This window comes from Raphanus sativus, chromosome 7, assembly GCF_000801105.2.
Source record: "Raphanus sativus cultivar WK10039 chromosome 7, ASM80110v3, whole genome shotgun sequence".
NCBI classification, from domain to species: Eukaryota; Viridiplantae; Streptophyta; class Magnoliopsida; order Brassicales; family Brassicaceae; genus Raphanus; species Raphanus sativus.
In genome coordinates, this window is record NC_079517.1 from 12,506,443 (window position 1) to 12,521,559 (window position 15,117).

The 15,117-nt window shown below is 35.7% G+C and overlaps 2 protein-coding genes, 1 long non-coding RNA gene and 1 other non-coding gene across 6 annotated transcripts; 1 reads left to right on the forward strand and 3 right to left on the reverse strand.

Moving 5' to 3' along the window:
* The first annotated feature begins 4,001 nt into the window (after positions 1–4,001).
* Positions 4,002–4,996, forward strand: LOC108837890 (uncharacterized). The gene is made up of 4 exons (XR_001947403.2): positions 4,002–4,091; positions 4,179–4,302; positions 4,426–4,537; positions 4,626–4,996. It is a non-coding gene; the product is annotated as an uncharacterized LOC108837890 (long non-coding RNA).
* Positions 4,997–7,346: 2,350 nt separating this feature from the next.
* Positions 7,347–10,459, reverse strand: LOC108817531 (protein DETOXIFICATION 17). Of its 3 annotated transcripts, none has more exons than XM_018590252.2 (8): positions 10,107–10,459; positions 9,148–9,692; positions 8,810–8,896; positions 8,671–8,727; positions 8,345–8,583; positions 8,123–8,241; positions 7,951–8,037; positions 7,347–7,829 (listed from the first exon to the last, which is right to left on the reverse strand). In XM_018590252.2, the coding sequence occupies exons 1-8, from the start codon at positions 10,341–10,343 to the stop codon at positions 7,755–7,757; spliced, it is 1,446 nt and encodes a 481-aa protein (XP_018445754.1). In that variant the 5' UTR covers positions 10,344–10,459; the 3' UTR covers positions 7,347–7,754. The 3 variants fall into 3 exon arrangements, with proteins under 3 accessions (XP_018445754.1, XP_056846225.1, XP_056846224.1); XM_056990245.1 differs by having other exon boundaries at positions 8,191–8,241; positions 10,107–10,458; XM_056990244.1 differs by having other exon boundaries at positions 8,128–8,241; positions 10,107–10,458.
* A 1,388-nt stretch (positions 10,460–11,847) lies between these two features.
* TRNAL-AAG (transfer RNA leucine (anticodon AAG)) lies at positions 11,848–11,928 on the reverse strand. The gene has a single exon. It is a non-coding gene; the product is annotated as a tRNA-Leu (tRNA).
* A 637-nt stretch (positions 11,929–12,565) lies between these two features.
* Positions 12,566–14,974, reverse strand: LOC130497964 (ETHYLENE INSENSITIVE 3-like 3 protein). Its single transcript, XM_056991241.1, has 2 exons — positions 14,761–14,974; positions 12,566–14,576 (listed from the first exon to the last, which is right to left on the reverse strand). The coding sequence occupies exons 1-2, from the start codon at positions 14,799–14,801 to the stop codon at positions 12,863–12,865; spliced, it is 1,755 nt and encodes a 584-aa protein (XP_056847221.1). The 5' UTR covers positions 14,802–14,974; the 3' UTR covers positions 12,566–12,862.
* Between the last annotated feature and the right edge of the window lie 143 nt (positions 14,975–15,117).

The following is a 15,117-nucleotide window of genomic DNA, read 5'->3' on the forward strand; positions in this document are numbered from 1 at the left end:
GAGTGCTTTCCAACTGGGAAGCTCTGCTTATGTGTTTTGCCAAACACGCATTCTTCACAGAAGTCGAGCGTGTGAACTTCCTTTGAGCTCAGGTAACCTCCTTTCACCAGTAGGTTCATATTCTTTAAGCTCATGTGTCCCAATCTAGAGTGCCAGCGGTTTGTTAGATTTACCTCAGTTCGTGCTACTGATGCCTCCCCTCTTACCACTGATCCTTGCAAGTAGTATAACCCGTCTTGGTATTTTCCTGATATTACCTTCTGTCCTTGTTTGTAGAATGTAACACTGAAATCTTTTCCTTCATACTTGCAGCCGTGTTTCTCCAGTTGGCCATAGGATATGAGGTTTCTACTCATTGTAGGCATGTACCTCACGTCACTTAAGATTATTGTTGAGCCATCCGTGTTGATAATCTTAAGCTTCCCTAAGCCTTTGACTTCACTATGGGTATTGTTTCCCATCAAGACCTTCCCACCGTCTATTTCTTTGAAGTCGAATAGCAGATCCCTCTCTGGAGTTATGTGAAAGGTACAACCTGAATCTAGTACCCATTCTGATTTTGGATCCTGAACACTTGCAGTTAATATCATTGGGTGATCTTTTTCTTGTGCCACATTTGCAGATTCTGGTTGCTTGTAGTTCTTCTTATCTGGGCAGTCACGTTTGTAGTGGCCTTCCTTTCCACATGTCCAGCACTCGCGAGGTTTCTGGGTTCCTCTAGGTCTAGACTTAGACCTAGTGTCTTTGCTTTTAGATCTGTTCTTCCAGTGAGGTGTAGACTTCTTTTCTGACCTTCCTCTGCTTACCAATAACCCTTCTGCGCTAGACTTTGCTTTACCGATTTGACCTGACTCCTTTAGTTCAACTTCTTTTGCATAGGCAGATGAGGTAACTTCTTGCAGTGTCAGAGTCTCTTTACCGTTGCCATATTTCAGAGTGTGTACAAGCGAGTCATACTGTTTTGGTAGACTCGACAGCACTTGCACAGCTTGATCTTCATCGCTCACTGAGATGCTGAGGCTTTCCAGATCATCAACTAACCTGAGGAACACATCCAGGTTCTCCTCAATACTCTTCTGTTCTTCCATCTTAAAACTAGCAAATCGCTGTTTTAGATATATTCTGTTAGGTAATGTCTTAGTTTGATAATCCCTTTCAAGGGCTTTCCAAACTCCAAGTGCAGTAGGCTCTTTCATTACCTTTCTTAAAACCAGGTTGCTAAGGCTCGCACAAATCATGTTCTTAGCCCTTTTATCTTTCTCCTTTTCAGTTAACTCTCCTGGAGGCAGTACTGGTTTTTCCTCGTCTTTATCATCCTTTAGTATGCCCTTTTCCGATGATGAGCTTGGCCGATCTTCCATTAGGACGCTGTCCAAACCCGAGTTTTCAAGCTGCATCTGCATCTTGAATTTCCACATCCCGAAGTCTCCTTTACCATCAAACTTCTCGACATCAATTTTGATTCGAGTGTGTTGCATGGCTATCCACCGGATCTACTTCCCTTTACCACACCAACTTGCAGATCTGAAACTGAAACCGTGTCTTCTGCAATTGCCTGATGCTCTGATACCACTTGTAAGGTTTTAACTGTGATTTAAACCTTCTTATCAACTTATATGTCTTAAGTTTATCTTGATCAATAACACCTTGATACGTTTGTTTGTTGTTTGGTTATAGACACAAGACAATTTGGTAACCCAGTTCCCTCTACCGGTACGTCTGGGGAGAGACTATGCTCTCAACGATCCACTAATGTCAATAACACGAGCTTACAATATGTATGGCTTATATTGTAACTCTAATCCTAACGTATGATCTCTCTTATTCAACAGTAACCTAAGAGAAGATCTTATCAACGCTAGAAGACACTAGTGTCAACAAGCAACACAACCTGATCAGCACTTGAGTATCTTCACCGCCACTCTCCTGCTTATGTTGTACTTGCTCTGATAACTTGCCGCAAAACCCTAACCTGAGCTTTCATGTTTCAGGTTTATTTATACTGCAAGCAAGTAGATGGGCTGGTCTTCTATCATCAAGTACAAGCCCTGTTGAAGATATTAGCTGGGCCTGCACAAAACTGATTTGGCCCATTTTTGGCTGAATGAGAAACAACTCACGCCTTTCAAGACCTAACTTTCAAATTGTATTAGGCCAACCAAATTTGTTTTAAAATGCACAAAGGTGTTTTCGTTGTCTAAACGTAATCGTTTACCCTAATAACACTTTCAAGCTAAAATACACGAGATACTGAAACAGTTTTATGTGCGGTCAGGATCATGTCAGATGATGTGGGCGCGAAAACAGGAGAGTATTACTACCCTACATGAGAATCTATGGCTAGATTTATTAGAAGGACCTTGTCGTATTATTACCTCACAAGTAGTCTGGTCTCTATCACACAATCCATGCCGACGTTTTAACTTATATTGAACTTTGTACCCACCGTGTAAATAGGTTAAGTTTGGTAAAATGTTGTCATATTAATACAAGGAAAACACTTACAAACAAATACATGACCATGCAAATTCCAAGATTTACAATACGTTTCTGGTTAAAATACCAGAAAAAAACTCAAATGTTATGCACATAAACACTTTCATTTTACTTTATTGGGATTTTATTTCATCTTTCAAACATGGTCCCAGATGATGCTTGTTGGGCTGTTCTTATAAGAAAAACTACAGTTGGGCTGTATCTTACCTTACATAATGGGCCTTAAGGAATTGCTATTTGGGTCTTATTGACTTAGCCCCTGACTTCATAGCATATATGGACTATTGTCTCATAAAGACCTCTAGAAGAATCAAATACTCCTATCTCCCTATACATTAAAAGAGAAGTCACTTTAGTGATTTCTGCTTACGTGGCGATCATACAAGACACTCTCGGATTAATTCTTATAATCTTATTGGTCGGTATTTTTTTAATTTCTTTTTGAATTATTTTTTTCCATCGGCCAAACCTTGCCAAAAACACATACCATGTAATTAATATATTTATATACGTTCTTAACTAATCGATATATATTTCAAAGGTACTATTATGGTAACTTAATAATGACATATTTAAGTGACAAGGCAAATATATTAGAGTATTGGTAATTTAAAAAAAAAACATAATATGTTTAGAGTATTGGTAATTTTTAAAAATTTAAAATGTCTCAGAAACTATAATTTATGAGAAAAGAAATTAGAAAAAACCATAATATGTTATTATTAACCAATCACGAGATCATAATTATTATAGTAAAAAATTGTTATTGAAATCTAATCAAATCATAATATGTGTAAAAAATGAAACATAATAATTATTATAATTCCGGACATGAAAATCATTGTAAGTCATAATGAAATGAAATCATGTTAAAAATGAAATCATGCTAATTATTAATATCCTCCTATATATTAAAAGAGAAGTACATTGGACACGTGGCGCTTACACAGCTATTCTGACGAAAATTCTCGCGATTCTATTTGTCGGATTTTTCTATTTTTTCTTTTTGATTTATTTTTCTACTCGAGCTTTAAATTTGGAAAATCACATTAATTGTTAATCGCACTAATCATTTCTTGCGCAAGAATCGTAATAAATGTCGACCATTAATCATAGCTTGCAGAACAATTTTAATAGATGTCAACTAATCATTAAATGTTTTAATGGGAAATATGTTTTATATCTAATTAAGAAACTAATTATTATCAACATACCTTATTTATATTGATTACTTGCGCAAGTCTCGCATCATATAATATGCATATTCGTTTTTAATTTTACAAATTTATTATGTTTCCTTTAATCAAACGTCATTTAATTTACATACCTTATTATAACCAATTACTTGCGCAAGTCTCGCAAGTAATATTATTTGCGTCGTTAATATTCTTCACCATCAAAGGACTATATATAGAGTACAAAGTGGCGATGAAGCAACATAACCATTCTTCTATTTTTATATATACATATTTTATCGGAGCTGACTTTTCTTTTGGTTTATATGCAGATACCCTATTCTAACAATTTCACCACGATGCAGCGAATAATATGACACAAAAGCTGATGTTTTCTCCTTTGCTTTGATCGTTCAAGAGGTAAGTTAAAACCTTTTTTTTCCTTATGGTTTTTGCTGTTTTTTTGTTCATGTTGTTGATTCCTTTTGAATGTTGGAACTTTTTTAGATGATAGAAGGACGAATGCCATTTGCTGAAAAGGAAGACAGTGAAGCTTCAGAAGCTTATGCCAGCAAAGAGCGGCCACTGTTCAAAGCTCCATCAAATTGCTTTACCCTCATGGACTTAAAACGTTAGTCTTACTCTTTCTTTTCACCATTAAACAAAAAAGAAGGGACAGTTTTGCATCGTTGATTGGTTTAAGTTCATGTCATTAACCGGTTAGGTTCGGTCTATTTTTTTTTGTATCCCATAGGTTGATAGAAGAATGCTGGCAAAATAAACCAGCCAAGCGACCTACTTTCAGAGAGATCATTAAACGGCTCGAGTCTATTCTTCATCATATGAGTCACAAACGACAATGGGGGGTACTACTGAGTTTGTCCTTTTGTTATTTAGGTTTCTAGATTATGTTTACCTCTTAACCTGTTTCTTCTTTCACATGTTTAATATCAGATGAGGCCGTTGACTTGCTTTCAGAATTTCGAGCACAAGAAGAAACATAACTGGGATATGAGCAGCCATGACGGCTCATCATCCGGTTCAAATTTGTGATTCTTTAACCGGTTCAGAAATGATTTTTTTTTCTATTCCCTCCGGTTTAGTTTGGTCTTCCCCCTAAAGAACCGAATCTTATTTTGTCATTTTGTTCTTCACTGATGAAAGTCCGTGTGGTCAAAATCTGGCATTTTATCTATTTATAAAATTTGTTGTAAGATATATGATTTTAACCTCAAGATATATTTGCTGTTGTAATCTAAAATTTCTGCAAAATGTATGATTCCACCTCATTATTATATGGGTCCTTAATTTCGAAATGAAATAAATATGAAATTGTTAGATTTTCATGTTCTATTATTGATTAACTTGAAACTTTAAGTAACTTCAATATTAGTTTGGTGCTTCTTTTTTTGTGCAACAATTTTTGTTTCTGCTGTAGTAGGTATTTTTCTGTTGTTTGCTAAGACACAAGGCAATTGAGATAATACCACTGGTTCTTAACATAAAATCTTATGATAGTGTGACTGATTTTTATATCAAAACTTACTCTAGAATTTGAACTTTATATAATTACATGAAATTTCATGTCTATCACAAAAGAAAATACGCATAAAAATTATGAAAATGCACATATAATTTATACACATTTCTAAGAGGGTCCCTACATATCAAACCTCCTGTCGTAATTTATACACATATACTTCTTATTGGTTGATTTTTAGAATTTCTTTTTTAATTTATTTTTATCATCTACAACCTAATATGAAAACCTAATATGAAAGTAACACTAATTACTAACCTCATAAATTCTTACTTGCGCAAGAATATTAATAAATATGTGTATTAATAAGTTTCCTTATTACAAATATAGTAAACTATTCATTTTTGATATCATATTTATTACATTGCGCAACCAATTTAACGATTTGTATTTAATTAGGACCTTATTTTTATTAACTTACCTTACTAATATTGATTACTTGCGCAAGTTTCGCATCATTTCATATGTATATAATTTTATGACAATACAAATTTAATATATTTCCTTAAACGGTTTCATTATTTATTATATAAATATTACTTTCGTGTCATTAATATGAGAACATTCACTTCCAAGTAAACAAATGTAAGGTAAGTTAATAAAAATATTTATGATACCAAGTTGCACCATATTATTATTTTATTTATTATCTTTAAAAAAAACTGTACATTAATTGGCAAACTATGATTAGTTGGTAATTCACCCAAGAAAAATTCATGATAAAGTATTAAACTAAGAAACATTCCTATATAAATCAAAATTGTGGTAGTTAAAAGATAATCGGTGAATTAAAAGAATGTTTACATTTTTATATTTTTCAAAAAAAAAACGTTTACGTAAGGGGGAGAGAGAGAGAGCGAGATTTAGTGTTTTGGGTATACCCAAGGGTTTACAGTTTAGTGTTTAGGATTTATCCAAGGGTTTAGGGTATATCCAAGAAATTAGAGTTTAGTGTTTGGATTTTTACCCAAGGGTTTAAGCTTTGTCCAAGGGTTTAGGGTATAGTGTTTAGTGTTTAGGGTCTAGGAAACATTCCTATATAAATCAAAATCGTGGTAGTTAAAAGATAATTAGGTGAATTAAAAGAATGTTTACATTTTTATATTTTTCAAAAAAAAAAGGTTTACGATGAGGGGAGAGAGAGAGAGATTTAGTATTTTGGGTATACCCAAGGATTTACAGTTTAGTGTTTAGGATTTACCCAAGGGTTTAGGGTATATCCAAGAATTTAGGGTTTAGGGTATATCCAAGAATTTAGGGTTTAGTGTTTGGATTTTTACCCAAGGGTTTTAAGCTTTGTCCAAGGGTTTAGGGTATAGTTTTTAATGTTTATGATTTACTCTTTTGTGACGGTTTTAAATTTTTTTAAAATATTCATCTTTTGGCAGCTACTAATATTTTTCATTTATTTTAAAAACTTAACACAAATTATTAGTATTTTATTTATTATCTTTAAAAAAAGTTGTACATTAATTGGCAAACTATGATTAGTTGGTAATTCACCCAAGAAAAATTCATGATAAAATATTAAAATAGGAAACATTCCCATATAAATCAAAATTGTGGTAGTTAAAAGATAATCAGTGAATTAAAAGAATTACATTTTTATATTTTTCAAAAAAAAAAGGTTTACGATGAGGGGAAGAGAGAGAAGGAGAGAGAGAGAGAAGGAGAGAGAGAGAGAGAGAGAGAGAGAGAGAGAGAGAGAGAGAGAGAGAGAGAGAGAGATTTTGTGTATTGGGTATACCCAAGGGTTTACAATTTAGCGTTTAGGATTTATCCAAAGGTTTAGGGTATATCCAAGAATTTAGAGTTTAGTGTTTGGATTTTTACCCAAGTGTTTAAGCTTTGTCCAAGGGTTTAGGGTATAGTGTTTATGATTTACTCTTTTGTGACGGTTTTAAAATTGTTAAAAAAATTCATCTTTTGGGAGCTACTAATATTTTTCATTTATTTTAAAAAACTTAACACAAATTATTATTATTTTATTTATTATCTTTAAAAAAAGTTGTACATTAATTGGCAAACTAGGAAACAGTTGGTAATTCACCCAAGAAAAATTCATGATAAAATATTAAACTAGGAAACATTCCTATATAAATAAAAATTGTGGTAGTTAAAAAAATAATCGGTGAATTAAAAGAATGTTAACATTTTTATATTTTTCAAAAAAAAAAAGGTTTACGATGAGAGGGTTAAACACTAAATATCTCTCTCTCTCTCTCTCTTTCTCTCTTTTAAATAGATACAAAATACTCCGTAATATTTAACCCGCGGATCCCGCGAATTACCTGCAAATTTGGACGGAGCAGGTGCATGTATTTTGAATCTTTCATTGCGGGTCATGCGGATTGAAATTATGAGTCAAAAAACTAGGTGATCCGCGGGTTGGCGGGACAGACGGGGTGGGTCGATCCGCAGACCCAGCTCTACCCGTATAATTTGAATCTGTACAATGCCCGCATAGGGTGCGGGCCGGCCACCTAGTTATTCATTATTATCAGCGTTAAAAGATATGCTCATTTGCAATCCCATGCTTTTCTTCATTTTGGAATTGATTGTTCGACATTATCATCTTGGTCATCTGAAGATCCAACTCTTTTTGTAGCTTTCTTTGCCTATTCATATTTAAACAAAAAACAAGCAGAATCACATCAGGCGCAGTTTCAAATTCGCTTATATGTATATATACATAAACCTGGACATCATTTTTTAAAAAAAAGTTAAAAACAAAGTTACCTCTTTATCCCAGTTTGTGAATATAGTGACCAAGGAAAGACAAAGCACTTGAACAGCTAGAGCTGTTACAATTCCAAGCCAAAGCCCCTACACAAAAAAAAGACAGCACCACACGTGTTATAGTTTCTATAAAAACTAGTCTTGGTTATGACAGAAGTTTAAAGATTATTACCCGACCCCCAATGTGAAAATGGAAACCAAGTAATAAGCCTAACGGAACTCCAACAAGATAGTACGAACCAAGATTTACGCACGCTCCAATTTTCTGCCATCCACATCCTCTAGCAACCCCTAAACCAAAAAACAAACCAGGATAAACTTGACATATATAAGCCATGAATGAAAACCAATATATTCTTGTTTCCCAGAAACATATGGCTGAGTGTGCAAGAACCTGAGAGAACGCATTGGAGACCATCAAGAAAGTTTCCACATGCGACAATAGGTATCATAGATGCAGCATAAGAGATGATTTTCGGGTCTCTGCTAAAAGCTCGGCCTAGGATCTTTCGAACAGACAACAAAACCGTTACCACCACGACCCCCTGGGCTACTGCTATGCCTACAATGACATATACAGCCAGTTTTGCCACTTGTGGATTCCCTGCTCCTAACTCGTTGGAGACTCGAATGCTGCAAGTTAAAGAACAAACAAGTGTATGTAACAGAACCATAGTTTGGAATAGTAAGATTATGTTATATCGTTACCAATGTACTTACCTCGCTGCACCACCAAGACCAACTGAGATTTGCCAGATTGTTAGTGAAGTATTTAGACTGAAAAGTTTGAGAAAATGTGTTGATTGAGTCTATGAACCCTGAGAAACCACAAAAAAATACAAGAATAACTGAAACTTACCAGATTGAAAGAACCGAAGTTTCTACAACCGGGTTAGGAAGAAGCCCTGAGGCCAGAACCAGAAGCTCGAATGACCACAACTCCAAACTGTAACAAACAATTTGATTAAATCTAGATAATAGCAGAGCCGGTTTTGATTATAGCCAAATGAAATATTGACATTAATTAGGTTCCTAAAGATTTTACAGATTAATATATATGAACATAGGTTTCCAAATTATTATAAACTTTTTTTTTGAACTAAAATCCTTAATAAATTTTATAGTCTGCTAAATATTGGATTAACCATGAATACCAGACATGAACAATGCAGCATTCTTGTTTCGATATTCACTTACCAAACCATAACTGCTGAAGGAAAAGCAATCTTAGAAAACTCATAAATCTCCTGAAAAGCCTCCTTTGAAAACCCGGTCCAGCTATGGGAGCAAGAAGACGAGAACTTGACATAGCACAAGAGGAGAATGACATTAAACCAATAAGAGACCGAGATGGCAAGAGCAGCTCCTCTGTATCCTAAACCAGTCTTCAACACAAACAACCAACAGAGAAGCAAGTGAAGACAAGTGGTGATTCCAGAGCAGACAAAAACAGGGAACACATTGTTCTGCGCTTGCAAGAACCTGTTGATACATTGAAGTAGTCCGTAGGCGAAGAGACTAGGGATCATGTATCTCGCGTACGAGCCAGCAACACTTGAGATGGACTTGTCTTGGTGTACGAGTACGAGTATATGTTCCGTGTTAAACCAAATGATCGAGAGAGGGATAGAGAGTAGTAGAAGAACAAACATTGCTCTCTGCATCTGAATGCCTAGTTTCCCGTACAGCTTTGCTCCGTACGCTTGGCCACATAGTGTCTCCAATGCACTCGCTGTTCCCAACTGGTGACGTGACTCACACGAAAAGCAAAATGAGTTGAATTATATATTTGTTTTCGAACAGAAGAAGAAGACAGTGAAGAAGCACGTCAGCGTTTTAGACATGTTGATTCTAGCACGTGCACTTGTAATAAAGAAAACAATCTTATTTAACACATGAAAAGTTTTTATAAACATTCAAAACTTGGGTTAGGCATTGTGGTATTTCGAGAACAAATCCATTATGTAGAAATGTTCTTACAGGATTGATGACTGGATCAGCAGATAGGACATATAAAAGAAGTTTATATAAACGAAAGACTAATACGATCTATGCATAAATATAATGAAGAAATCGTTTTAAATAATCTAAGAAGAAAACAAAAACTAGATGGTACCATGTAATTAGGATCCATGAAGAAAAAGAAAGGAACGTACGAGGAATGTGAAGCCGGTGACGGAGGCAAAGGAGGTGGCGATGGAGGCGGCAGAGAGGGGAAGAGAACCGAGATGGCCAACGAACATGACGGAGATGACTTGGAGAGAGTATTGAAGGAGGCTTACACCAATGAGAGGAGCAGAAAGCCATAGCTGTTTCTTCACTTCCTCCTTCACACGGATCGTCGTCGTGTTTCTTTCTGTGATTAGAAGCGGAGGAGTCACACCATCTCCCATCTTTTCTCTCTTTTTTTTTCTGCAAACGTCAGAAAACTATGTTAAAATAATCTGAGAAATACAATAACAAACTCTTTATCTGTGTCCCTTTTTAGGGTTTCTTGTGAAGCCGTCGTTGATATATACTCCCTCTTTTAAATAATACATGTTTTGAGATTTTCACACTTTTTAATAAAACATATTAAAATTTACTTATTAGTGCATAGTTTTTTGTTATTTTATATTTCCTATATTTCTAAACCAATAAAATTTCAAGAAATGCAATTAATATTTTTGAGATTCACAATTATTCATAATTAGTTGACAAAAATTACATTAAAAATATGAAAAATACATCTTTTTGAAACAAAAAAAATTCCTAAAACATACATCTTTAAAAAACAGAGGGAGTATGCTTTTTCACGTAACAATATATTTTAGAGCTTTTTACCAAAAAAAAAATATATATTTTAGAGCTGTCTCTAGTTTATTTGTTTTGTAGGGTTTGTGGCCAATGCTGGAAATATTTAAAATTAAAAATCTCGATTATGTTTTTATATAAAAATTAACTAATAAATTTAAACGGTTTATCCTCTCGACTAGGCAGAATATTTTTCATTAATGTTTTTACACAATCTGACTCAAACATTATGATCAAATATTCTCACAAATCCACAACCATCCATTTCTATTCAAAGCTTCCGATTTTAGACTGTGAGTGGCTTCTCGTTCTCTTTTCAACCAAACAAAATTTATCCTTACCTTTGGTTATTAGTTATTACCGAACAAAATGTACATTAACGAAAAATAATTTATTTTAAAATGATTTAAAGTTTATATTTTCTGTATGGTTCCAAATTGCAAAAATAATTTTGAATATATGTACAATCAAAATTCTATAACGCAAACAAAAATAATTATTGTAATGCACATATAATGGTGAAAATTGTACTTACTTTCATAGCCTGCATCATTATTAAACGTTTTACTTCCTCATGTTTGTTTAATCATTGATTATCCAGAAAATTGATCAAAAATATTTCCATGAACCATCTATTTGACACTAACAAGTAACAACCATGTTGGACCATCTATTTGATAAGCAAATGTGAATTACCTTTAAAAAAAATGTGAATTACCTATACTTGAATAAGCAGAAATATATATTTTTTTTTTTGAAACTGGCAGCAGAAATATTTTTCATGAGATCTATTTGACACTAATAGTTATCGAATTGTTGTTTGTGTTCAATGTCTTTCTTTTGTTCCATTAGATGCCTCCATTGGAAGTGTGTGAATAACAAACTTAATAGTCCTTCCGTTACACTTAATCGCAGCGCCACAACTTCAGCATAAATATTTACTTCAGGCAACAATATTGCTCACTAAACTAGTCACTACCTTCTAGAGGAAAAGAGAAAAAAAAAAAGACAACTAATGAAATTGTTGACGCGTTACTAGAACGAGCGGAGCCACACTGCGACACGTCAGCGTATTAAAAGCAAACCAGAAAAGAAAAACGAAATTGTTGACAGTGGGATTTGAACCCACGCCCTTTCGGACAGGAACCTTAATCCTGCGCCTTAGACCAACTCGGCCATATCAACTTGTTGTTCGTTTCAGAGTAACAAATTAGTATAACAAGTATATAAAATAGACGTTGCAAATAGAATTGGAAAGACAGAGAGAACACTGAAAACTTAGGCTTGACAAATTTAAAAGCATAGTGGTTGGTGCGTCCATGTGAGTGGTAAGAGGTAGATGGTTAAGGCACCAATCACAAACTACTTGGTCGTGATACTGTCGAAGGGTCAGAAATGATTGGTCTTCTCTAGGCCTACCTTATCAAATGTAACATCAAAGCTCATGATAAGAGAAAGAGACTGAGATGTTCTGGAATTATTCTAATTTGGACTTGTCTCAGTTTCGAGGTGATGACTATCTTATCTTCAGGGGATATCCGAGAGGAGAGAAGCCTTCACTTGGAACAAAGACTTTCTCAGCTTCAGTCAGTATATATATCTCAAGGCATCGAGGTGAGTTTCTTGTATCTTGTTCTAAGAGTAGAGCGCATAGCAGCAAAAAAACTAATAGTTAGGTGAAGCGATATAGCTTTATGCCATGTTTCCCACATGGGGAAAGCTTACTGAACAAGATTTATGTCAACCATCTTTGCAAAGCATGTGAAGATCTCATATCAATTTCATACTTACAAGAAGATGAAACTCGAGCAGACAAAGATCATAATTTAATTAACTTGATAAATAACTCACAGGGTTAGTTTACAGAAGACACACACTGTTTTCCCTGGCGAATATTACAACAGGGAAAATCATAGGTGTCTGGCAAATTATTCAAAAGGAAAACAATTGTTTCTCTTAACAAATCTAAATAGAGAATTACACTGTTACTAATCAGAAAAGTAAAAGAAATAGTTAAGAAAACATGAAAATTTATAAACTAAAAAGAGTAAAATATACAAGATGGAGTGGTGTGACACAAACTTACCATGTAACCTCCCAACAAAAAACGTTTAAGAAACTAAGCTGCAAACCATGATAAGCACTCCTCATCAAATGCACCATATGAATCAAATCCAGAGTAAAAGGTGCTACTATCAAACGCCAAGTCATCGAATGGAGACAGAATGCTACCGTCCAAGAGTTTAACTTGGTCACTCTGAAACTGAGTCGGCAAATCTCTTCCTGTGACGCTGTCCTCATTCCCATGGGGTTGAAGTACTCCTCCTGGGGCTTCAAAGCCGTAGTTGTGAGGCGGTGCTTGTGCGTTCATTTCTATCTGTGTATGCTCTTCCTGATTATGCACAAACACTGCAGATGGATTATAGAAGTTATAGCCTGATCCAAACTGCAACTCCTGGTTTGGGTTTGGTTCGTAAAGCATTGGCCTTTCGTCTACATGCATCATAGCTAGTCCATCGACAGGAGGAAGGTAAGCATAGTTGTTACTGAACTCAGGAACCACCACCAACTCCAGACCGTTTTCCTCTGGTCCTAAGGCGATGTTCGGTTCTAAAACACTCTCTTCTTGTTGATGAGTAGTACCGTTTATGTTATATTCTAGCAGAGGAGCACCAACATGATTCATATCAGGTAAACTATTTCTCTGTTCAGCTTCTTCTGGCTGTTCTTCCTCTTGTCCATTGACAGTTCTTCTAGGTCTTTTCCTTCTCCGGTGTTTATCTGCTTTATCTTGATCTCTTACTGGTTGTGAAGTGTCTGTTGGTTGTTCTTTTTGAGTTTGCTTTCTTCTATTGTCTTTAGAAGAAACAGAACCTGAAGCCTCCTCCGTCCCATCAACATCATAGTCACTGTCACTATTAATCACAGTCTTTCTCCTCTCTTCGTTATCACCTCTCCGGTGTGTCTCAGTTACATTAGAAGCTCCATTGTCACTGAGAGACTCCTCCTCCTCTTGGTTCAAAACCGCCAGCCAAATCGCGCTCTCCTTAGCCGTCATCTTGTCCTGCAAACACTTAGACTGGCGAACATGCCTCTTGATCTTGGCAACATCCGGCAACATATGATTGATCACAGCCGTCAAAACCCCAACTTTCCACATCTTCTTGAGATCATGCGGCTTCTTGTAAGGAGGAGGACTCTGTCCTTTCCCCAGTCCAAGCTTCTTCACCCACCACTCTTCATCCCCACTCGGCCACCAAGGCGGAGGCATCCCTTTCTCCAAAGGATACTTCCTCTGCGGAGGATCACAATGCTGCATCAGAGAAGACAGCAAAGACCCTAAAGTAGCATCCTGCAAATCCTGCAGAACAAACTGAGAGTTTCTATTCCCATCCCACTTCCCGAAAGCTAATAAACACTCCTCCTCATGCTTAGCAATCGCTGCTGGACCGTTCTTGTCGAACTTCACCTTCTCTTTCCACCAAGCTCTTATGTTGTCAGAGGAACCGCTCACAGGCTTCCCCTTTTCGGGTATGATACCGTAGACGAAGCCACGGACTTTGCAGACTTCCATGAGCTTTAGCATGTACTTGAGTATACCGTCTTGAGCTCTGGACATTTTCTTCCTCTGCGCTTGATCAGAGATCTTCTTAGGCTGCGACTCCTTCGTTTGAGAAGCTTCTTCGGTTTTAGTTCGGTCTTTGATTCTTTTGAGCCTGACACGGTCCTTCCACATCCGTCTCTCAAGGTCTTCGGCATCAATCTCTTCGTCGCTCACGTCAATCTCCGCTACAACATTATCGCTAGCTAAGTCATCAGGCTCATTTTCCATCCTAGCAAAATCAATAAAGAAACAACCTTTTTTTAATATTAAGCAAACATAAACGAAGATTCTAATTTTGCTAGGAGAGAACAAAAGGGTCCAGAATCATCTGTGGGTATTGAAAGTTGGAAACTTTTTAACCTCCAAAATAAGAAAGGAGCATAAACACTAAATTGAATAGAATGGTCCCTAACCTGATGTCTGCTACGGACATAATGAGATCGCCTCCGCCCATGTACGAAAAAGGATATCAAACCTTTCGAAATTGCAAGTCCCTGAAGGAAGAAAGTTAGGGTTCTTTATTTATTATTCTCTCCTCAAGTTCAGGTGGAAGAGTAAAAATTGGCTGCGAAATTTGGGAAGGAACCTAGGAAAGGGCCGGTATTTTGTGGCAAAAACCCAAAGGCCATTTATTTGTTTTTGTTTTGTTATTTCGTAACCAATTGTGTTTTCTCTTCTCCTTCTGTCTGTTTTTTCTTTTAATTTTGTTTTGCTTTTATAGTAACAACTTTTTTCCCTCGTGGCAACAAAACAGAACAAAGAAGTTGACT